Source organism: Sphaeramia orbicularis, chromosome 9 (genome assembly GCF_902148855.1).
Source record: "Sphaeramia orbicularis chromosome 9, fSphaOr1.1, whole genome shotgun sequence".
Taxonomy (NCBI): Eukaryota; Metazoa; Chordata; class Actinopteri; order Kurtiformes; family Apogonidae; genus Sphaeramia; species Sphaeramia orbicularis.
In genome coordinates, this window is record NC_043965.1 from 23,509,715 (window position 1) to 23,526,022 (window position 16,308).

The window sequence follows — 16,308 nt, forward strand, 5'->3', positions numbered from 1 at the left end:
CAGTGCTTCAGTTTCAGCTTCAGAGTTTGTCATATCTTTTATGTATTGGGATTGTCTCTATCAACTCAACATATATTTTTTATTAGTAATTTATTATTTTTTTAATCAATTACTAGAAATGTCAGGTGACCCCATTTGAATTCCAGGTGACCCCACGTGGGGTCCCGACCCCAAGGTTGAAAAACACTGAATTATCGCCTGTGTTAAAATATGTAGAGATAGTAAATATTTATGCATTTTTTTCATATTTCTATCTTAAGACAAAATTTTTGATATGATGCAAAAGTGTCACCCTGAGGACTGAGGACGTTTGGGAAACTTACTATAAAATCTCCCTGAATTGTGTCTACAATACTATTCAATATCCAAAGAAATATTCATGTCAGTGTTTGATTAAAAGATTAAAAAAATGAGTTGTGTGAAATACATTTAATATTGTTCTGTATAACATGCAATAAACAAATGTTTAGAAACTCTGTCCTCTTGGCCTCCTGTAATCCATTATTTGCACAGAAAGACTGCATATAAATATACAATTTATTTCACTTTTACCTAATGCTTTATACATGAAGTTGATACAAAAGCATTTCACAAATTTAATCTTCATGAGAAAATAAAAATGTTCTTTATGGTAAATTATAATCAGGGAAATGAATTCTTTCTTTGTATGTATTTTTATGTTGCAGATGGAAGTTCTCTTACACTTTAATAGATAGCGACATATCTAGTCACGTTTGTATCATCAGCTGCAGATATACTGTAGTACAGGTTACTGGGCAAAAATATGGGTCATTATGTTTCATTTTACAACCTATTTATATGTTTAGAACTCTATAAACTTACAAGAGCAATAACCTGATTTATTTAGTTTATTCGTTTCAAGTATTTCATTTTCAGTTATTCTCCTCTAGTATGTTCTTTAACACTTGATATTTGTAATTGCAACTGCATTAATAAACTAAAATTGTCTCTTCCTTTATTGATGAACAATGAATGAATGAATGAATGAATGATCCTCTAGAGGGTCCCAAAGATGCTGGATCTCTCTTAATAGAAAACATGTTTATTATTTTTTTGTTATATAGAAACATTTTCATTGGCTGTTATTCTTCACTACAAAGATGAATAATGTGGTATATAAATCACATCATTATTGCATGGTATATACATTTATATTATCCTTTCTGAACCTTTGTGAAAACCCTTGAATGTCCAGTTCAAAGGTTGTCAGCGGTGCACGTGTATTGTAATGACAAATGTGGCCTAGTGCAGTAAATTAAAACTCCTTGAGTGACCTTCCTCATCAATTCACTACTCTAAGGTACAATTGAAGTGTGTAGGGGTTGTGAGTGTGCAGCAGCCCTGAAGACTACTCTGAATGAATCCTTCACCGATCGTCACGTTCCATGGCTCAAACACTGTCACACTGCAAATAAACAGATAAACCCACACACTGAATCATAACATCCAACCTCCCATCAGCTCCATTTAGACTGAAAACAGTTTGTCACATATTTTTAACTGCATCCAAAAATATGTCTGCAGCTGGTGGTATAAAAACACAATCTAACAAAGAGTGTTAGTTTGACTCTAACAGAATATAGACAAGACAGATACACAGGTTACACATGAACATACAAGTCTATACAAACCTGTCAAATAGTTGTGTGCAGCAGGTGACTAGTTGTGCACTGACGGTCACATTGGTGTTGTTGAATGCTGAGCTCAGGAAATGTGGGCATTGCACATCAGGAATGTACAACATACCTGAGAACCAGCAGAGCGGGGGTGTCAAACTCATTTTCTTTCAGGGACCGCATTCAGACCAATTTGATCTCAGGTGGGTCGGACCAGTAAAATAATAGCATAATAACCTATAAATAATGACAACTGCAAACTTTTCTGTATGTTTTAGAGCAAAAAAGGAAAATTAAATTCTGAAAATGTTTACATGCACTTACTATCCATTTACAAAAATTGAGGAAAGTAAGTGCAATTTTGTTTTATCGTTTTATTTCAGTCTGAAGAACAAACCCAGTCTACAGATCCATCCAATCCATTTTAACAATGTTCTGCTTCAGATCACAGTGGCTCCACAAATACACAAAACATTTTAGTAACAGGCCGAATATTGGTAAAATTTTGGAATTTAGAATTTGGTGTTTGGAACTAAAGTGTAATTTTTGCACTTTGTAAATCCATCCCAGGGGACTGGAACCTTAAGCGGGCTGCTTTTGGCCTGCAGGCCGTATGTTTGACACCCTTGCAGTAGAGCAATGAAGTGATGATAATGATAAGAAAAGCACTAGAAACATGCGTCGATCGGCCATAACATTATGACCACTGACAGAAGTGTTAATAATTCAGATTTTATAAAAATGGATATATTTAGTCCTTGAAGCTGATGTGTTGGAAGCAGCAAAATGAGCAACGTAAGGAACTAAGTGACTTGGATCAGGTCCATACTGTAACGGTGATGACTGGGTCAGAACATCTCCACAACTGCAGGTCTTGTTGGGTGTCCCTGGTCTGCAGTGGTTTGTACCGACCAAAAACGGACTAAGGAAGGACATCATAATCTCAGGCCAAAACAAATAAAATCCAGCAAATAAATGTGATCCGTGTAGGTCCACCTCTCTACTTCCAGGACTTCGAGGATCTGCTGTTACTGTATTGGTCCAGATACCACAGCACACCTTCTGAGGTCTGGTGGAGTCTAGGTCCTGGGTCAGAGCTGGTTTTGTGGGAAAAAGGGGGACCTAGTCAATATTAGACAGGTGGTAATAATGTTCTGCTTCCATAGATGCTCAGATCTGGCTGTTGCTCTTTAGGGTGCATTTGGTAGGTACTAACCACTTTACACTGGGAATGAACAACAACATCTAGAGATGTTCTGACCCACTGAAACGACCATCGCATTTTCTTCTTTGTCAAAGTTGCTCAAATCCCTATTCTTGCCCATTTTGTTGTTTCTAACACATCAACTTCAAGGCCAGAAAGTGCACTTGTTGCCTAATCTATCCCATCAAGTGAAATGTGTCACTGAAATGAGGTAATATACATTAATACAACTTAAATTAATTGAACTTAAATTAATTAAATTAATACAAATTCTCCTGTCAGTGATCAGACTGTTATGGTTGATCAGCGTACATAGCAGTGTGATCATGCTGTGATTAAAGATGTTTGAATAAATGTCTGTTTTCTACCCTGTTTTTAGATATTTGATCAATTTCGTTAAGAAGTTCCTCTGTCAATATTTTTAACATTGGAAATTGCATCAATTCTTGAACATAGCTCATAACTCTAAGGTACTGGTTTCAAATTAAGTCTCACCTCTGTCATAAAATAATAGTGGGTTTCCATGGAAACCCAGCAGGTAATCTCATTCAATATCCATAGTGAGGGAATATTACATTTTATATATATATCCGTTTGTCATTAAATATATAACAGTGTTCACGACATTTCTTTAATAGAAGGAATAAGCCGTAGCACTAAAAAATATGTGTGTGAAGCCTTTTATAGAACAAACCCAGTGTGAATAAATGACAAATAAAGGTAAAGAAGAATGAGCGGTCACCGGCAATACAAGCTGTCATGAAACAGGAAACGCTGCCTGCGATCAGAGCTCTGAAGCCACAACTGGAGAAGTCAGCCCGTCTTTCTGGAGCAATGGAGGCTGAAAAAGGAACTTATACTTATTATAACAATAACAAGCATACTGACAACTATGATGGTAAAAAATGGAAACATATACAAACATATGACAGTCAGAATCATCATAATGGTTTACCTCTGCAGTTTTTTTGGGTTTTTTTTGCTTTTTTTTACTTTAGTCTCTCTTGTGTTTGACATTTTTATGTTTTTAAGTGTATCACTGTGTAGAATGCCAGTATTCATTTATTCATTTCAAGGACTTTCTTTTCATGAAACACATGAAGTGAAATTTTACTCCTGAAATTTTTTACATTCGTCTGCTAATGTGTGTACAACTCTCTAACCTTCACTATAACAGCCTGAACTCTGCAGAAAAATGACAATACTGGTTGACTTAACCCATAAACACTCAAACATCCACCACTGACTAAAACCATCGACTAATCTAAACTGTTTAATACCTGTTGATCCATTAATCCTATCAATACATGTAAATAATTGGTGTAAAATACAGTTTGTCGTCTTTTCATGGTCATCACATATGACCCATTTGGGCGTTCAGAGGCTCTGTAGTTACCATGGAAACATCGTCATCTTCTACAACATTGATTCACCAGTAAAACCCACGGAGTTGGATCAGTGACAGTAGATGGAGACACTTGGTAAATGTTCAGTTAATGATAGATTTTGATGAAAAAGTCACTTTTATGCATTTTTTTTTCTGTTTTGATATAATAACTTTTTTGAATTAAGTCTGACTTTTCATGAATATCTAAATCTAATATAGAAAATTACATATAGGATAATACATGATTAACTGTAAAAAAAAAAAAAAAAAAAAAAAAAAAAAGCTAAATATAGAGGATAATATTATAATAAATGGTGATAAATCACTTAAGAAAGGTTAGGATAGAGAGAAAAATTGGAACTGGGAACTACCACAAAAGTAGCGCTGGGTCTTTATGGGTTAAGGGGGTTAAAACAGCTGCTATTTCTGTAGAGGCCATGTGAATAAATGCATGGGAATTATCTGAACTGTCTGGAGATGAACAGTGACAAAGGCTAAAGTTTTGACCTGTGTCTGTGAGATGCAGATAGATAGATAGATAGATAGATAGATAGATAGATAGATAGATAGATAGATAGATAGATAGATAGATAGATAGATAGATAGATAGATAGATAGATAGATAGATAGATAGATAGATAGATAGATAGATAGATAGATAGATAGATAGATAGATAGATAGATAGATAGATAGATAGATAGATAGATAGATAGATAGATAGATAGATAGATAGATAGATAGATAGATAGATAGATCCTTTATTAATCCCGTGGGAAATTCCAGTATTCAGCAGCTTTGCATACAGCACAAGAACACAAAAAACAGACAGACCCAAACAGTTGGGTTAGTATCCAGGCTGACATTAAAGTTAGTATATATACTCTAAAAAACTTGCTAAAGAACTTGCTGTAATAAATAAAACTTCCTGTACAATACTGTTAACAAAGACTTCTGATTGTATTTACACATTTCAGTCGCTGGCTCTAGACCAGTGACTGTGTGAACTATATAAACTCTGACCTTTAGTTTCATCTTTGCAGTAAGAGGAAAAGCTTTTGCACACAGGCTGCTTCAGAAGCATCCAGGTTTGGACTATTACATGAAAACAAAGACACAGATAGTTGTTAAGTGTCTATTCATTCGTTTTTTTAAGTAGCAGTTTAAGAAATTTATTGATGGTAAGTGTGAGTTACAGACTTGAATTCTCATTTAGCCTTCACTGAAGCACACTTTAATATAACAGATGGATTTCTCAGCACTGACTCCCACTTGTGTTAACCAAAGTGTCAAGGATGCTTCCAATATGTTATCCTGTAGATATCTGTTTGTGACAAGAGATTCCTGTGTCAGTGTGCTTTTGTTTTGTAGTCACTTGGTAAAGTAAAGCCTGAATTTATACTATACCATATTTTCTCTTTGAAAAATACTTTTCACTCTTTACTTTAGGAGAAGAGATTTCAATTCTCCTGTTTGTCTTTCAACCTGGTTCAAGGAGGCACTCACACATTACTCCAATCACCATTCCCACTGAAGCAATGTTGGAAAATCCACAGAGAGCATAGGTTGCAATAGCTTCAGAGTGAACCTGCACAAGGAAACACAGATATCAGAATGGTTTACTGCAGAAAGTGAAAACACAAACAGGTGGCATTTTGAAGATTCCCCTTTAAATCAAATATAGGCACAATACATCAATAAAATATCCACTTAATCTTTGTCACAACCTGGATATCTTCACAAAATATGTAACTTGATGTGTAAGCAATGCAATGTTATTTGATTATTATGGAGTACAATGACAATAAAGCCTATTCTATTCTATTCTATTCTATTCTATTCTATTCTATTCTATTCTATTCTATTCTAAAGTACCCACACTGATCATACAGATACAATTTGACCCATCTCCTGGCCACTTGATCATGACCAACTTGTCGCTGGGCCTGGCCAAGCGGAAGTGAATGTCAGAGTCAATTTCTTTTCTCTCTAAATGAATATTTGTGATTACTCAGCATGAATATATAATAATTATAATGATTTTGAATGTTATTTATTATAAAAAAAAAATTAAAAAAAAAAAAAACAGCAGAAAGATGTGTAATAAATATAGTAATGAAACATATGTCACCAAAGACTGATAATTTTTAACAGTATTTTAATAAAATCTTTGGTTATTATTCTGGTGCATTACACTGAACAAATACCTCACTCTGTTACTTTTTTGGATTCTCACTCCTTTACCAGGAATTAATGTCTTTTAAAACTAAAATAAAAAGAATATCTGTTTCATTTTTGGATATCATGTACTCTCATATATTAAGAAAAGTGCAGTATGCTAAATATTTACACTTTTCTTGAGGAACAGCACTTTTTGGTATTTTGTCCAAACCTTGAATAACTGCTGTATATATTTCCTCATTCTGTTACTTTGTCAGTGATGATAAAAGGTTTTTATTAAATATTTGGTTATTTTTCCTTAATGGCATGTTAAAGTCCTTGCTTAGACCTACAATTTGAGCTATTATGGTTGCTGCTAAATTAATTTTTAAAAACAGATATAGAATGATTAGTATTTCTGCACAGTGCTTTCTCACTCCATTACTCGCTTAGCCAGGCCCTTTCTGTGGAGTCAAAGATACAACATCCTCCATCTGAGACCTAAAACAGTAGCGTAAAACAGTTTTTATTTTACAGTATGCAGATAAACTAAATTGCTTTTTATTTTGCAGTTGAAATGGTCAGTTTTGATATTTTCAGCTCTTCTAAAACCTTACTCTTAGCTTCCAGGCACATTTCCATAAAAACATCTTATTTAAAAAAAGGTCCACTTGAAGTGTTTTAGCCCTGTGTTTTGACTGAGCTAAAAATGCATTGTAACTTTATCTCTCATCAGTCCCCTACTGATGAACAATACTCTCCACTTCTTTTCCTTTGCTTATTCCAGCCACATCTAAGTTGCTGATATCGCCACCATAAGAGAACACAATGCAGAGCAGTTTACTTGCTCAAAATGAGTTGATGGGAAAACACCTCATTGGCATTGTCCTTTTTTTTTGACCGAAAGTTTGCTTCATATTTGACATTTTATGGAAGTGTTGCTAATGACTGACCTGTGTATGTTAAATCATTTTCATCGCATTTATCGCTGTATTACTCAAAGAAGACTGAAATGAAGAGACGATGGAACTCCAAACAAAACCAAGACTGAGTTTATAAAGTGTAATAATGAGTGAAACTTACAGAGATATACTGCTTTACATTGCCCACATACTCAGGTCCTCCTGCTTTTCGCCTCTTGATGAGCTCTGACATTTTCTGATAGGCCACAAACTCATTGACGAACGTCTTAATACCAATCAGTTCCCCAACGATGAAGCTGTCTTCCCAGGAAACACCCATTACAAAGGACAGAGGCATGAAGACATAGGAGCAGATAAGCTAAAGGAGGGACACAGAAAGTGAAATGAGTTTGTGCACGTACATGAAGGTTAATGTTGGAATCGAGTCAGTGTAGGTGTTTTAGTGTCGGCTCCAGACATCACCGAGAAGCTTAACTCAGGACAGTCCAACATCTCGCCGAGCCAGGACAAGAGAGCATCTACAAAGGCCAGCAGCGCCAAGAAGGAGATGAGGTGGACGACAATGTTGGCCACTATATCCACTGCATTGGATGCACCTCTGGATGCAGCTTCCAGTACACTGGTACTCTTTCTGAGAAGATAAAGGTAGATTTAACACTAGAGCAGCCAACGGGTCAAATTGATCAGTGGCTGTTTTTCTGGTGAAGCTCCCTTTTTTTTTTTTTTTTTTTTACCCTAAAATCATATCTTGTTGCATTCCCTATAGTCAATATAAGTCCAGATTAAAAATATAGCCATTTATACATATAGTGCACTGATTTTCACACCAGCCATGTTTACATATTCTAGGTTTTTCAACAACAGTGTGTATTTTAATTTTAATTAATTAATTTATTTTATTTATTTGCACATCATAAACAGAAAGAGAAAAAAAATTCAAGCAAGTAACACCAATGTGCAAGAGAAGATAGAAGCCAAAAAAGGCTTATGTAAATACCTCCTCAGAAAGAAACAATACACAGGAAAAAAATAAATAAATAAATAAAAATACGATTTGACTGAAATAATAATCTAAAGAAAAAACAATAGAAATACAAATCAAATGATATACAGCCTTACATTTTTTTCTTAAATTAGAATCCTTTTCAGATGCTTTTACATTTCATTGATTTCATTTATTTGTTTATTTTGAGCATTCACAGAATAAATGCAAGTTCAAAATTCCAAAATCATTCATTTACACTTGAAAATTAGTGGGAAGAGGAAAAACTTATTTAATCCCACCCCCATCCCCATCATCAAATAACTTAACATAATAATGTTTTAAATGCTCACTCCTGTCCTTAGACTTCAAATCAGAACAATGGAAATGTAAAATCTAAAAAAGATACAGTACAGTACAAAAGTCTCAGTCCACCTTTGAATGAGTTGTTTTTAATCCCTGTATAAATATCTATACAACCAGAATATAAATGAAATATATAAACACCATTAAATTTAAAATTAAAATATTTAAAAATATGAATATCATAGAAGCTGCACTGTGGTAAATGTGTAGAGCATAAAAAAGGTTCAAGTCCAAATAAAAAACTGGGATGTTCTGAAGAAGGCTTAGTATGATATATGTCCAGAGAGTCAATCCAAGACAATTCAAGATGTAATAAATAAATGGAGGTCACACTCAATACTGACCTTTGCCTGTAGAAGCCATTAAGCTCTGACTTTTTTGTTATTAGTGCATACAATTCTTACATTTTTCTGTTGTATCTTAAAGAAGAAAGAATAAATACATATGTAAATTAACATATAAATTCACTAAAACCCTCCAAAAAACAAAGCAAAAGGTGGTCTGACTCTTGCACAGTATGTCAAGTCATTCATGACAATATCTGCAATGTAATATATTTTCTTGCAACACTCATTTTCACTGACATTTGAGACAGACTCGTACTGACATCTGTGCAAAGTCATTAGTGTTTTTAAAGATACTGTAATTGTGTTAAAACACAGGAGAGGATCAAACAAACTCATGTTATGGCTTGAGATATTCATTTGAGAAAACAATGACTTAATACAATGGAAGAGGGCACGTTTGTATGTAATGCACATGTACCAATGATAAGCTGAGGCATAATATTGTTCAAACTGCACTTTTTCACATATTTTTTGTGAAAGGATATTTTGAAAATGTAAATATTTTCATATTTTTACATTTTTTATTGCACTAAAACAAAGAGGAAAAACTTGGAGTTACTATTATTTATAGGTTATTATGCTATTATTTTAGTTGTTTGGCTCACCTGAGATTGAATTAGGCTGAATGTGGCCCCTGAACTAAAATGAGTTTGACACCCCTGGATTAATGTGTCTGTGCTCTGCTCTCCTACCCTTTGTCCATTTCGAGGTTTTCATCTGTTGTTACACTAGGGGTCTCAGTTTCAGGCCAGAAGATCTTGGCAACAGCCAATGATGCTGGAGCTGACATCAGTGTCGCTGTCAACAAATGTGATGGCTCAACCTCAAAACAAAGGCACATGGGAAAAAGAAAAGCTCAGTGGTCCATGATTCATTTCTTCACTGAATCATTTTCACAATTTTTTCAAATCTCAACTCGTAAAGACCCAGTGCTACATTTGTATCAATTCTCAAATACATTTTTCTCTATATTTAACTTTTCTCAAATTATTTATCACCATTTATTGAAATATTATCCTCTTTATTTTGAGTTTTTCAGTTTAAATCATGTATTTTCCTTCATTTAATTCATTGATCATGTCAATGTCCATAAAAGTTCAGAGCAAATTCAAAGGTTATTGTATAAAAACAGAGAAAACAGTAGAAAAATGGACTTTTTTAGTAAAATATATCATTAACTGAACATAAAACAAGTGTAACCATCTACTGTCATTTGTCCAACTCCATGGGTTTTGCTAGTCAATCAATGTTGAAGAAGATGATAGTGTTTCCATGGTAACTACAGAGCCTCTGAACGTCCAAATGGGTCATATCTGATGACCATGAAAAGATGACAAACTGTATTTTACACCAATTATTTGCATTTATATCAGCAGATGCTTTTGGTTACCATTGGCTGCTTTGGGTCTTTATAGGTTAAAGGGTGTTTCTGAAACTGGATGGTATTTAATCAGATGACTTTTGGATTTTAAAAAATGTGTGTTAACTAACTGTGTTAAGAGATTCTCACTCTACATGTAAATCACTGGTATATTGGTCAAGGTTTGATGGAGTTAATTAGACAACAAATCTAGATCATGCCTCAGGAAAATTTGGTCATGTACAATTTGTTTTACAGACAATCTAAATAAATATACTGCATTATACAAAAAACACTCACATGATGTTTTTTTAAATTGTAATCTAATTACAGATTGAGTATATATTTACGGTGATCATTATTATATAGTTCTGAGAGACTAAAGTGTGTTTCCTTTTTACCTCCCTCTTCCTCACCCTCCTACTCACCCCAAAGGAGATAAACGCTCCCAAAATGGACCCAGAAATGCTGGCCAAACCTCCTGTTATCACAGCATGAATCTCAGAGCAAGTTAATCTGCTGATAAATGGACGGATCAGGAGGAGGGATTCTGTCTAAAGCAGAGATAAAAGCATGGGTTAATCTGAGATTAGGGGCTTGAATATGATTGATATAATGTTGCTGATTATTGCTTAAATTGTTGTTGCACCTGCCCCAAGAATATATTTCCAGCTGCAGCCATTGACTCTGTTGGAGATGTTCCCATTGTAACCTGCATAATGAAGCCGATCTGCGAAAAATCAATTAAAATGCACAAATCAAAAGATGAATCAATAACCAGAAAAACAAAATATATGAATGTTTCTTAATGGGATTTTTATTTTCATCCATCTGTGTAGCTTCTGTCCTACCTTACGAATGAGCCAGGGCATTAAGCCGATGTAGAAGAGGATGGAAATGACTGTGCTTAAAAACACTAGTATAGGCATCACCTGGAGAGAGAGAGCGCACATCCACCACCATCATCAACATCATCATTATGACTTTATTATTCTTACTCGTTTTCTTTTTTTTTTTTTTTTTTTTTTTTTTTTTTACTTTCTTCTTTCCCTGCCATACCTTAAATACAAAAAAGTGATCTACGTATTTAGGTCCAAACACAAACTCAGCTCCGACATCTGCATATGACATGAAAATCTGTATGGATGAGATTCAGAAATGTTAGAAACAGAATAATAAAAATATAGAAACAGTTAATTCACATACCATTTATAATATTGAATTGTTGAGTCTGTTTGTATGACTGTACTGCCATGATCATACTGTTGTGTACAATTCAAATACTGCATTATGTGTTAGCTGTGGTTGAATGCTGAAATGAGGAAAAATGTATTGTTTGATTCTTGCATTAAGTTAGTGATAAAGGTGTAAAACCACTTGAGGGGTTGATGAGATTTTGAGATGAGATGTATTCCACCATGAGACATCCATGAGCACAGTCTTTGACTAATGTATATGCAGTTTCTTAAAATTCCACTTTGTGTCCAGTTCTTGAGCTAAAGAAATTGACGCGAGACTTCTTTGAAACTTTGAACATTTACTAAAGAAAAATGATTCACACTACAAGGATGATATTACAAAAAATAAAGAATCTTTCATCCATTACAGGAGATCAATGAGGACCATGTTGTCAAGGTCAAAGACTGTTGCGCTCTGACTCCCTGCTGCAGGGGTGTCAAACTCATTTTCTTTCAGGGGCCACATTCAGCCAAATTTAATCTGAAGCGGGCCGGACCAGTAAAATAATAATAATAATAATAATAATAATAATAATAATAATAATAATAATAATAATAATAAACTTTATTTGTATAGCACCTTTCATACAGAAATTGTAGCCCAAAGTGCTTCACATTGATTGAAAAAATACAATATTAAAATACATTAAGATTTGATTATACATCAAGAAATAAAATGAAATTTGAGAGAAATACAATAAAATAAAAATAAAAACAGCGCACATTAAAATATTTGATTATGCATAGAATTTTTGAAGTGCAAGAAATAAGATGAAATTTGAAATACAATAAAATAAAAAATAAAAACAGAAATACAATACAATAAAATAAAAATAAAAACAGCGCACATTCCTGGTTCCTGAATTGTGACCCCATTTTTATCTCCTTTCAAAGGCTAATGAGAATAAAAATGTTTTTAATTTGGTTTTAAATATATTCAGTGAACTGGCTTCTCTAATGTCTTTTGGAATTGTATTCCATAACTTTGGTGCATAGTTAGTAAAGGCTGTGTCCCCCATTTTCTTTGTAATATTTCTGGGAGTCGCTAGTAACCCTGCGTTTAATGACCTCAGTGTTCTAGTTTATACATAATTGATCAGTGAGTTTGCAATGTAACTTGGTCCGGTTGCATTTAGAGCTTTATACGTGAGGAGTAGTATCTTAAAATCAATTCTGTAGGTTACCGGTAGCCAGTGCAGGGAAACCAACACTGGAGTAATGTGCTCTCTCTTCTTGGTTAATAGTATATAGCCAATAAATAATGACAACTCCAAATTGTTTTAGTGCAAAAAATAACATTCAGTTATGCCAGTATTGACATTTACAAACCATCCAAACAAAAAGGATGTGAATAACCTGAAAAAAATGGAATTTGTTAAGAAATATAACTACAATTTTGTCAATATTCTGCCTCGACTTATCATTTATACATATGCATTACAGATCAGATCCACAAAGGCACAAAACATTTAGTAACAAGCAGGATATTGTTAAAATTGCACCAAATTTTCTTTAGACATTTCAGGTTGCTCATATTTGTTCAGGTTATTCACATTTTATTGTTAAAGGATAGTTTGTAAATGTAAACATTTTCATAATTTAATGTTGCACCAAATGCACCAAATCAAAGAGAAAAAATTGGTGTTGTCATTATTTATGGGTTATTATGATATTATTTTTGAGTTTGATGCCCTTACTTGCACTTCGCAAATTCATCCTGTGGGCCGGATTGGAGCCTTTGGGTGGCCGGTTTTGGCCCCCCGGCCGCATGTTTGACACCTGTGCCCTACAGGATGCAGCTTAGTGATTTAACAGAATAATGCAAACAGATGTTCATAATTAAGCAATATTAAACAACATTAACACTACATATTGGTTATTTCTTTCAAACATTCAAATTAAACATACTTTACCAATTTAATTTTTTTTTTTTTTTACTTATTTGCATTATGGCTCTAACAGGCAGGATTAAAAAGGTTTATACTTCTTCCTACTTCTTTTCAACCGAGCAAAATTCAGACCTGCACGTACTTGAAGAAAGATTCTGTTCATTTAAATGTTATTTTGTTTTTGTCTTATTTTGCTTTGTTTTGTTTTATATTGTTTCTTTGCATGTTCAAAATAGATAGATAAATGAATAAAATAAATTTATATAACATGTTATGGAAAAGTTAAAGCTATAGTAACTTAATATAATTTCCATTAAACTTTTGGCTTTTTGCCCTCTGGAAAAACCATAAAACTCTGGGAAATATACAAGTATTTGTATAAATATACACACAACGTGGAGAACAAAAAAATGAATTCAGGTGTTTTACTGCTAATAGGGGGACCAGCTACAAAGCCATACATTCATTCATTTTCTGAACCCGCTTTATCCTCACTAGGGTCACGGGGGTCGCTTGGGGCCTATCCCAGCTACATAGGGGCGAAGGCGGGGTACACCCTGAACAAGTCGCCAGTTCATCGCAGGGCCAAAGCCATACAAATAAATAGAATTTTATATTGTGATAAATATTAGTCCAATTAACATTTCTATTTCACCTTAAGGGATAAATTCACTGTCATCTATATTTGGAATTTTTCCTTAATCTTAACAGTTGATTCTTTTTTTATTTTTTTATCAGTGACAGTGAACATAAACATTTTTACTATGACTATATATCGAATCAGTGGGAATGGGAAATCCTGTTTTTTTTTCTGTTTTTTTTTTTCATATATGTGTGTTTGTGTGTATACCTCCACTTTTTTCCCAAGCCACCTCAGCGCATCTAAGCCAAATGAGGTCCTAAGAACCAACAGACCGAAGACAAACTGCAGCCCAACTCCACACAACAAAGTCTGCACAGGCCACTGCGATGTATAAATAGCAATATAAGTACAAATATAGCCTGTCGGAGTCAACGTACTTAAGTGCTAACTTGTTTGGTTTTGAGTCCCTTACCTTGAATGGGTGCTTGGAGAACAACAACATTAAGAAAACCAAAACCAGCAGACCACAAAAAGACATAAGCTGTCTGGTTCCCCGCTTGGCTGTGTCCAGGACGAGCCAACACACCACAGTCATTAGCAGTGACACATATATTATCCTGCAGTGGGGAGGGAAGAGAGGTGGAGGAAGGAGAGGTCAAACATTTTGAACATGTGCAATAACACTGACAAAAAGGAGCATCCCCACCTGCAGTTCAGTTTAGGAAAGGATTAACCTGCGTAGATAACCACACATGTCAACACATATGTCTTTTAGTGACTGCTGTGATCCTTTATGAGGCATGGACTCCAATGTTTAGAAAATCATCTGAAGGCTATGTTAGTCGCTATTATGTGTTCATCTGTTGATTTTGCATCTTCAACAGTTATGTACAAATACCTTTACAAAGATAACATTGGTCCAAATGTTTTAGAAATGACTGGCCTCAGAGATTAAATATGCTAAATCTCACAAACTTTAACCCATAAAGACCCAGTGTTACTTTTGTGGCAGTTCCCAAATGAATTTTTCTCTATATTATATCTATAACTTTCCTTAAGGCATTTATTGTAATATTATCTTCTGTTTTCCATGTTTTTTACATGTTTCAAATCAGGTATTTTCCTATATTTAATTCACTGATCATGTAGAAGTTTTTTAAAATTAAATTCAATTCGAGGGTTATTATATCAAAAACAGAGAAAACTGAAGAAAAACAGACTTTTTCATCAAAATCTATCATTAACTGAACATAAACTAAGTGTCTCCATCCACTGTCATTGATCCAACTCCATGGGTTTTACTGGTAAATCAATGTTGAAGAAGATGACAATGTTTCCTCATTCACTATGGAGCCTCTGAACATCCAAATGGGTCATATCTGATGACCATGAAAAGATGACAAACTGCATTTTACACCAATTATTTACATGTATCGATAGGATTAGTGGATCAACAGGTATTAAACATTTACATCAGTAGACCCATTTGGTCATAGATGGATGTTTTGGTCATTATGGGTTAATAAGATAAATTAAAAAACAAATGACAAAAGTGCTCTTTAGCTGATGTATTCATGTATATGATAAAGTGTTATTTCATATATATTGGTTTATTTACATTTATATAATATGATCTTCCACTGGAAAGAACTTGTAAAGTAAATGTATTGCAATGTGTGGACAGTGTTTTGAAGTAGATGTAGTAGCTCTGAGACAATCATTGCTGTTGAGTAAAACCCATTCTCTCATTAATTCTCAGAATTTCACATATTGACCAAAGACTGTATCTTAGAAATTACAGCCAACTAATATTTTTTACTTAAATTTTCTTTATTAATAACTCAAACATGGTAAAATTGCACTACTTTTATTCTGGAGGCATTTTACTAGTGGACCAGTGTATTTAAGTTGAATTGTTTTGCCTTGTGTATCAATCCTAGTGTCCACATGCTCAGAGTGTAAGCATTTCAATGATAAATTCATTTTATTTATTCTCATTAAGTTGTTTTATCCATAAACTGTATTTATAGGAGGTTATAGAACTTCATCTGTATTTTTGTTGTATCATTATTATACATATTGGATTTAATATTTTGTTCCTATATATCTGAATAACAATTTCAGTTCATACTTGATGTCACAAAAAAGTAGATTTGAGGGGATTCTCAGACATTTAATTGTGACTGAGAAGTAATGAACACTTATACAGTATATCAATTTCATATATCAAGTGT

At 33.9% G+C, this 16,308-nt stretch overlaps 1 protein-coding gene across 1 annotated transcript in view; it reads right to left on the minus strand.

Annotated features, from left to right (window-relative positions):
- Positions 1–1,260: 1,260 nt before the first annotated feature.
- The window catches only part of LOC115425693 (solute carrier family 28 member 3-like), a 26,541-nt gene continuing 11,493 nt past the window's right edge, over positions 1,261–16,308 (minus strand). Inside the window, exons 6-18 of the mRNA XM_030143383.1 lie at positions 14,547–14,691; positions 14,342–14,455; positions 11,424–11,501; positions 11,216–11,296; positions 11,014–11,094; positions 10,793–10,918; positions 9,697–9,827; positions 7,772–7,940; positions 7,470–7,667; positions 5,733–5,814; positions 3,584–3,682; positions 1,653–1,767; positions 1,261–1,426 (exon numbers count right to left, since the gene is read on the minus strand). Coding sequence (XP_029999243.1) covers positions 1,312–1,426; positions 1,653–1,767; positions 3,584–3,682; positions 5,733–5,814; positions 7,470–7,667; positions 7,772–7,940; positions 9,697–9,827; positions 10,793–10,918; positions 11,014–11,094; positions 11,216–11,296; positions 11,424–11,501; positions 14,342–14,455; positions 14,547–14,691 — 1,534 coding nt within the window. The 3' untranslated portion in view covers positions 1,261–1,311. The remainder of the gene's footprint in view (positions 1,427–1,652; positions 1,768–3,583; positions 3,683–5,732; positions 5,815–7,469; positions 7,668–7,771; positions 7,941–9,696; positions 9,828–10,792; positions 10,919–11,013; positions 11,095–11,215; positions 11,297–11,423; positions 11,502–14,341; positions 14,456–14,546; positions 14,692–16,308) is intronic.